Source organism: Notothenia coriiceps, unplaced genomic scaffold (assembly GCF_000735185.1).
Source record: "Notothenia coriiceps isolate Sejong01 unplaced genomic scaffold, NC01 NC01_scaffold00003273, whole genome shotgun sequence".
Classification (NCBI taxonomy): domain Eukaryota; kingdom Metazoa; phylum Chordata; class Actinopteri; order Perciformes; family Nototheniidae; genus Notothenia; species Notothenia coriiceps.
In genome coordinates, this window is record NW_011335974.1 from 54,106 (window position 1) to 63,128 (window position 9,023).

General features: G+C 41.3%; 1 protein-coding gene across 1 annotated transcript in view; it reads right to left on the reverse strand.

Moving 5' to 3' along the window:
- Positions 1–3,291: 3,291 nt before the first annotated feature.
- The window catches only part of LOC104941194 (MICAL-like protein 2), a 21,279-nt gene continuing 15,547 nt past the window's right edge, over positions 3,292–9,023 (reverse strand). The window contains exons 3-5 of the mRNA XM_010766259.1: positions 5,106–5,247; positions 4,607–4,707; positions 3,292–3,441 (exon numbers count right to left, since the gene is read on the reverse strand). Coding sequence (XP_010764561.1) covers positions 3,292–3,441; positions 4,607–4,707; positions 5,106–5,247 — 393 coding nt within the window. The remainder of the gene's footprint in view (positions 3,442–4,606; positions 4,708–5,105; positions 5,248–9,023) is intronic.

Here is a 9,023-nt window from a genome sequence, read left to right on the forward strand (position 1 = left end):
TAAAATCACTCCAGAATATGAAAATGGCGTCGAGTAGAGCGTCCAGTCTCTACACGGAGGAGCCACTCACAGTTATGTTGTAATTTAACATTGCTCGAGCCATTAGTTATATTAAGTATTTATGTATGTTTTCATATAGTCTCTAAAGTGTTACAACCGGCCCTTTGAGTGCCAACCATAATGCTGATTGGCCCCGCTGATGAAATTGAGTTTGACACCCTGGTCAAGTCAATCGGACTGTAAAAACACAAAAATATAAATTTTGCAAACCTGAAGAGTCAGTGCCTCACCGCCATGAACCTCACTGCAGAGCTTATAGAGGCACGATCCAACGATGTTTTGTGATTAGCCCCACCACTCATGGGTACACAAATTATTATTATAGAGACACGACTCACAGTCGCCGACTATGACTTAATTGCTAAAACACTCTCAATTTAATACAGAGAACGCCACAACCCCCTGGCTTGTTTTTATGATGACTTGTAGAATCTGTCCGAACTGCAATATATATGCAAGCCTCTCATTAGACACTGCGTTATTAATGTAATTTTTATATAATAATAAAGTATTTCATGTGAAACTAATATTAAACTGTATAGATAGCTACACGGTGAAGGTATGACACATCACATTAGATACAGACACAACCAAAGAATTTACTGGCACTTTTCCTGTCTTTTTCATATCCTTTTCTTAAATAAGAGTTATCCTGTTTTTGTGCCTCTATGTTTAATTTTAATAATATAAATTACATGGCCACTTGTTAGACGTTTATCCAAAAGCCACTTGCATACATTACAGTACTGTGGACAACACACGCGGCAAGACAGGAGCAATGTGGGGTGAAGATGACAGGGACAACAACGACATGCCTGACCTGCCAGCGCGGCTCGCTAACTTGCTGCCTCTGATTCGGACAGAGATCAGCCGCACTTACCCACAGAGAAAATTATACTTTTTATATATTTCTAAAAATACATTATGTTTACAAATGAATTTAAACCGTCCATATTAAACTACAGAAGAGAAACAGCCTCCATGTGACACATCGCACATTTCACAACGCAAATGTCACTTAACGTCCACTGTTCAAATAAACTAATATACATAATAATAAGGAAAGCTTAAACTACAAAACGGTTTTCTAACGAACTCTATTCTTAAAAAAGGCGACACACAAAGGCGCGTTCACACCCCGACGTACTTTTCCCGTTATCTGTTCATGGATTTGCGTTCACACCAAAAAGAGAACTTAGTTTCCGAGAACTTTTACCCCCATGTTTAGTGCTGCAGAGAGGTGGACTTCCTGAGGGAAAAAGTAACCAATTTTCATTGGCCGGAGCGGATTGTACCCCCACCACGCCCCGTAAAACTTCGAAAAGTTTTGTTGAAGCCTGCCATTGTATTTGCTGGATTAGCATTAGCCCCGCGCAACCGAACGGAGAGAGACTGGAAGGTTGGCAACACAAAAGAAACACATGCCGGGCGCGCCTGGAACCAGGCGGTCGTCGCGTTCTGGCGATTTACTGGGAAGGCCTTTCAGTAAAGCTGCCTGGGAGTCCCCGGAGCACGCTGGAATATGAGGAAACTGAACTGGCGGGTCCGCTTCTCCAGCTTGCACGCGGTTTGATTGGCTGCGGTTGCACTGTGTGGGATTTGCCATAAACGGGCTTTGGATTGCGCTGATACCAGAGCATCGAGCATCAAAGTAAACCATTGTTCAACTTTTGATGCCGATAGATGCTCGTGATGCTTGCACAAGCCATGCCATGCTCCCCACAATGAAGTTCGGCGAAGATTAAAAATCTTCTACGTCAGCCCATTCAAGTGAATGGGCGAAGCGTTGAAAGCATTTTTCGATGCCTTTAGTGTAGACGGGCCGTTAGTTCCATGGGGGTACTAAGTGCTGGGTACTAAGTGCTGGGAGCTAAGTGCTGGGAACTAAGTGCTGGGAACTAAGTACGTCAAAGTACTTGGTGTGAAAGCGGCCGAGGACACCGTTCAATTAGTTAAATATTCTGAGAGGTCAAAGCAACAGAACATGATACAAACATATCATCATGGAGAAGAGAATTAAAGTGGACACAAATGATAGGAACAGGTTATTCAGGGGAAACAATCCTGTCATGCTTTACTCTTCTATCACTGAACCCCTCTCTGTGGCTCTTCGTCAGGCTGAGGATGAGGAGGGGTACCGTAAGCTGATCGATCAGAAGAAGGACAAGCGGCTGGCCTACCTGCTGCAGCAGACGGACGAGTACGTGGCCAACCTCACGGACCTGGTGCGCGCTCACAAGGCCGTGCAGGCGCTCAAAGAGAAGAAGAAGAAGAAGAAGAAAAAGAAGGTACGGTTTAGGAGACTGTGTGAGGCATTTCTCCAGCAGTTTGAATCCAACATGGACTTAAATCTTGTTTTCCTCATATTTTCAGAAGCCAGAGCCTGTGGAGGGAGGTGGTCTGGGACCAGATGGAGAGGTGAGTCTGGAATGGGGTTATTACTTCATTTTGTTATGTAATCATAGTCCTTTTCTTTAAATGTCCTTGCTACTTCTTAGTAAGTTAAGATTGTTTTAGTTTAATTAAAGGTCACCTATCATGCTATTTTTAGGCAATAGCATAGGTCTCAGATATATTAAAAAATATATAAAAAACATGTCTATGAAGTGTTTTGCTCAAAATACCAAACAGATCACCCATTCTAGCCATGCCTCATATCCCTCTATTTCACTTCCTGTTTCAAAAGTGCTGTTTGGGGTATAAAGCTTTAAACCCGGCAGCTACTGTCCAAACTAAATACTGCCGTGATGAAACGCCATATCATGGATTATCAAGGATTATGTCTGAAACAGTATGGAGCTCAAAGGCTTTCTCTCTCGCCGGTTATACCACAAGGTGAGTTCCTTTTTATTTCCTGCTTCTTCACACACATGCTCTCCAGTATAGGTTAGCTCTGAGTGTTAGCGATGCTAATGTAAACATGCACCGACCATATTACGTCCAAAACAGTCGGGCATTGTTTCTGATAGCAACGTTTCTGATAGGGCCGTGGGTGTAAAGCCAGCCTACATTTCCGATATTACGTCATATCGGACGCAAATCTGGATCAGCTGCGTTGTAGCCCCGTTTTTAGAGATGTGGGTACGGAGGAAAAAAAGAGAGAGGGTTTTATTTTCTGACGCTGCGTGAGTTCCTCGACACACCGGGGACACATATTTATGTATAAAAGACATCAGGAAGTGCATTTTGCATGATAGGTCCCCTTTAAGAAACTCAAATTAGCTGCAGTGTTTACCTGAAACAGATGCGATGGTAGAGCTTGCCGTCCACCAGGAACCTCTGCACCAGGTGGACGTGTTTCTGGCAGGCGGCGCAGGTGCTGCTGAGCGTGCTGCGCTTCACCGCTGAAGCCGCTTCTACGCCATTTTCCTTAGGCTGGCTCTGTTAGTGTGAGCGACCCGGATGCAGGGGAAGGGGACGTCAGGGAAAGGGGGGAGATGGAAAGCAATGGGGGAGGGGGAGATCAAACACGGAGTCAGAATTTAAGGATGTGGATTGTTCATTTTTGTTGAACTAGCTACGTCTACTTGCCATCTACTGCTTATTGATTTGTGTGCTTCATTGCTGCATTTCCTGTTCAGTTTTAAACATGATTTAACACACATTTTACATAATGTCATAAAGAAATTATTAGTAAAAAAAGTCCAAACAGCTTGGGTTAGTGGCTTAAACAGTCCCATTTCTTTTGATATGATATTATTTTTAGGCATTTAGTTTTGTTTTTAAATTAGTATTTTAGTAAAAAACAAAAAGGGCGAGGGGGTTAGCAGCAGCGCATTCCCAAACTTGTGTTAGGATAGTACTACAGTTAGTATTTTCTTTTTGTACAAGAGATGGTTAAAAAAGACTGACCTAACTTTCACCTCCTAACCCACCCCCACCCCTAACCTACTGCCTGGACTCAGGAGAGAGAGGAGGGGGGCTCAGATGTGAGGAGGAACAAGAAGAGCAGGAAGAGGAGGGAGTGGAATGGATTTCCATCTGAAGAAGGGGGGGGTGGGGGTGGAAGTGGAGAGGGGAGGTTGCCAGTACATGGGAGTGTGGCGATGGAGGAAGGAAGGCATGCGAAAGAAAAGAGAGACAGGATACAGAGGCTATCTTTACAGACTGACGATACCTCTGGAGCTTTATTCCCCTGCTGTGCAACACAAAGCCCACACGAGGAAGTGGTAATTATAAAATACTTATGTGGTACATTGTTGTACTGCATCGGCAGGATGGGGTTTGTATTGTACAGATCTGATTACTTAATACCCCCGAATAGCACATGCAGAATTACATATAGAAAACCCAAGGCTCCAGATCCGATGTACTACAGAAAAAAGCGGTTTCAGTGTGATTATCCAGGCCTTTGAAGGACACCACAAATGAGATATTACTTAAAGAATACAGCTTGTTAACATGCAGCCCCAGTCGGGTATCATGCAGGAATAATGTAGTTCAGTAACGCAGTTGTTAAAAAGGCATTATGTATAAAAAAACAAATCATTATCAACACGTGCACAAGGTCATTTCTGTTTCTCCTGGCTCCAAGTCTTTCTCTTACCTCAGACTCGACCACTTTGTCTTCCAAAGGGGTGGGGGGCCTTTTCTGGGCGGGCTCATTTAGACCGACAGAGCTGAGCCTTTTCATGGAAGGGGGGTTTGCTGCGGAAAAAGGAAGTTATCCGTTATTTGATATAAACAAATTATATAAACTGTGGTCAGCCTCAAGTTGGATTTAAAATTGCATGTGAATCAAAACCAGGTTTATTGCCAGGCAGGATTTTGTTGTAAAAAAATTGCAAATAAAGACCTATTTATAAAAAAATACACATAAATATAGAAAAAAAGGTTAGAACAATTAAAAAAATGTTAAACAAATGAATCTGAAAAAGAAAATATGTGCATTATAGCACAAGTTAAAGCAGTTTTTTTCAATTTATTTTCAGTCAAAATCATCAACTTAAATTTGATCTGTGACAAATACGGTCAACATTTTTACATAATATGCATTTTATGTTCACATAGAATGAAGTGAGTCCAACTGAATTGACTGTAACCACCTTGAGACTTGTTGTTGAAGAAGTTGTAGTACTGGGAGACGTATGTGATGATGCTGAGCCGGTCAGGCACTTTCATGGACACCATGTCCTCTGGGTCCAACAGGGCCGGGATGCCCAGCTGAGTCTCCGCCACTTCAAACGCCTACGGTGAGAAAAAGACAGAGACAGGAAGCTGAGGAAGGGTCACCAGTGTTTTGACATGCATGCATACAATAAATAATAACTAAATAAAAGTAATTGGTGCTATTTTGGACCAAATAGGGGTGTAACCATCCATCAACATGGATTAATTCCAACGGTCATCAATTCACTAAAGCCATGTGACCCAACTTGTTTTGTGTTCAATTCAGACTAAGCAACAGACTCACATATTACTTATTAATCTTTCTACCTATATGTGGTCATTTGGTGAGATTGTTCTCACCTTTTAGACATGGCACTAAGAAGCTGCAATGGAAACTCTTCAAAATGAAGTCTGTTCATCATAAATGCCATAACCAGAAAGACACGTTACTGCTCAATCTACTTAATCATTATACTAAATCTAGGTATTAAGCTTTTGAAAGTTTCAAAACTTTGAAAAAAAATAAACTGATGAAACTGAGAAAATAATAATTTAACTATTGACTATTTGTTTTGTTGCAAAAAAAGATGCTTGCCATGACCAACCGACCATGGCATACCTGATGTCCTGAATAATCTAACTCTGCTGCCAAAGCATCAGCCATTTGCTGATAATGTCATGTTTTGTCCTTTGAGGATAACCATCAGTCTAATGAAAAATTCCACTGAAGAAATTAGACCGGCACTGAAGTTACATAACAGGGATACATCTGTTGGCAGTCACTCAACACTGAGATAATCCAGCCAACACTGTAAAATAACCTGGTTTACAGCTACAAATATGTTTTGCAATTTCTGTATATTAATGCTCAATACTAATAGTTTCACTTCATAGACTTCTTCCAGCTATCCTTGTTAGAAATGCCAAAAGGTACATTTTGTATGAACATATTTTAAGCAATAAGCAGATATCTTCATAAACACTGCCAAGGCACACAGGGGAGTAGGAACAGCATTTATGACACACTTTATTTCTGATTACTTTTTATACGATTGATGCTTTCTGATTAGTGGTCTCAGACATTCACTACAGTAATTGCAATGTGTAATGTGAGGTACAATGAGTGACTTTGGAACATTTCGGCCAGGTGAATGACGAGAGTGCCTTGGCTGATTGAAGGGGAACACACATACATGTCCGAGAAGTTGTACGGGTCTGGACATCACCTAAGTTGAGAGAAATTATGAAAAGCGTGAGTAAGACCTTTCTTTTCTCATCCTTTACACTGGTTGCACTGGCCGGGCAGAACCACAATCCACCTGCACACGCTCTGCCCTCTACATCAAGTAAGTCGCTATAGTGTGCGTTTTCCTTTTACAGATTAGTGGTCAAATAAATGCTGGTGTAAAATAAAAAATAATCTGGACGCTTTAACTGGGTTTGTATGTACCCACTTAGCACCGTGTTAAGTTTGCCCTAGGCGGTTACGGTAACTTGAAGTTATGGTTATTAAAAGGCTTTATGTCAAGTGTACCTCCAGGTGGCCTTCTCTTCCCTGAAGCGGAGAGATATACTTAACACTGCTGAAGAGCAGTGATACCTGACTGCCGAAACCCGGCCCACTATAACGGTTAAATAATCGCACTTAACGTGGTCATGTCAATTGTAACGGCATAAACGTGTATTAACATATGATTTAATTACTTGATCACAAAAAAAAATGACTTAATCGGCATAATAACTATAACAGCAGACCTACGGACCTATGTCCTACTGTCGCCAAACTCTCATTTAGTCCCACGTTTATTATAAAACTTATAGACACCGACTTACTAACACAAAGTGGACCACGGTTGACACAACAGAGGAGGAGGGAGTGGACACAAATTAACGAGGTGGGAGTGGACACAGATTAATCAGACTCTCTCTCTCTCTTCTCTCTCCTCTTCTCTCTGCTCCCTCTCTCTCTCTTCTCTCTCTCTCTCTCTCTCTTCTCTCTCTCTCTCTCTCTCTCTCTCTCTCTCTTCTCTCTCTCTCTCTCTCTCTCTCTCTCTCTCTCTCTCTCTCTCTCTCTCTCTCTCTCTTCTCTCTCTCTCTCTCTCTCTCTCTCTTCTCTCTCTCTATCTCAGTATGTCCCTAGATGAAATTTGTACAAACTGGGAGAAGGTATATTACGACAGGATTGGAACAACAGTCAGAAGTGACATCAACGCGTGTAATGACGATTGACATCAGAGAGTTACAAACTCCTATGAAATAATTCAATGACTTTGTACAGCCAAAGTGAAGGGAGGTGATGAACGAATGTAATACAGTGACCAATGGTACTTGATAAGGAGAAAACAAATCTAAAGGTATTAGAAAACACCTTAGTAGTAAGTATAAAATTTATAATATTAACGAAAATATATTTTTGTTTCATAACGGTCACACTTATATTTTCATTTTTACACAAATTACTTGAAGTTACGTCGAATAGAGATTTACGACCGATCGAAAAGGCAATTGAATGTTGACAGGACGGCCTAAGTCCAACTTATAGTTCTACTTAGGCCGTCGTCCTCAGTTACCTTAAATCCCGAACTTTAGATAAAAATTTTCAGGTAAAAACCAAATACGTAAACCTTGACTTCATACCTATTTGGACATAAAGGATCAACTTACGTTTTTTCGTTCGGTAAATTGGAATAAGAACTTAAGGGGGAATGTAAATTTTGTTTCCAGAGTAGAGGGTTATCTTTGTGGGACACAAAGGGTTTCCAGGTGAACGTACTTCAATTTCAGAAACAACCTCCAAAGTACTTTCGTTCCAGTCCAACTAGGGTCTGTCCGGCACGACCAGGCTGGACGAAGAGACACAAGGAAAACCACCTTGAGACTGAGTGTCCACGTAGGACGAAACCCTGATTAACGTTTCTCTCGTTTTACAAGTCAATTATCAGGTATGTGATTCTCTNCGGGCTGCGACCAAGTCTGACAGACTGAGCAGCCAATGGGGGTCTCTTACTCAGATCCGGCCGGCCGTTCTGATTGGCTAAAGCTAACCTTGCGAGGTGATGTGTACAAACCAAGGCCCCAGAGTTACTTCCTAATTTGTAGGATCCAGGAAGCAAGGTGCTGTGACACTCTGTGCACCTGAGATAACACAGACACAGGACAGTGAGATCAACAAGAGGTCATAAAGAATGTTGAGATATAAAGCTACAAAAGATTAAAAACATAGGCAAATCGGTCAACATTATACAGACAGAAATTCCTGTTATCTAAATTCACACTAAATGAGGCGTGAATGGTTGTTACTTCTTCTGGGTCACATTCAAATCATTCAGCTGGTGAAACATGAGCAAGGTTACTCATGATATAATGGAAAAAGGTCAACTATAAAATAATGCTTGTTTGTTTGTCAGCTTCTCTGTAAATAGATACCACAGTAGCTCTTATTGTAGTATTAACTTACACTAGCCGTTATGACCACTGACTGCAGGTGTTGCCAAATCAACCAGGACTAAAATAATGACGATAATCACCTTAAAGGTCACCTATCATGCTATTTTTAGGCAATAGCATAGGTCTCAGATATATAAAAATATATAAAAAACATGTCTATGAAGTGTTTTGCTCAAAATACCAAACAGATCACCCATTCTAGCCATGCCTCATATCCCTCCATTTCACTTCCTGTTTCAAAAGTGCTGATTTGGGGTATAAAGCTTTAAAAAAAAAAAAGAAAAAAAAAAAGAGGTGTCTGAGCTCATGCGGGACGGGTAGCTACTGTCCAAACTAAATACTGCCGTGATGAAACGCCATATCAAGGATTATCAAGGATTATGTCTGAAACAGTATGGAGCTCAAAG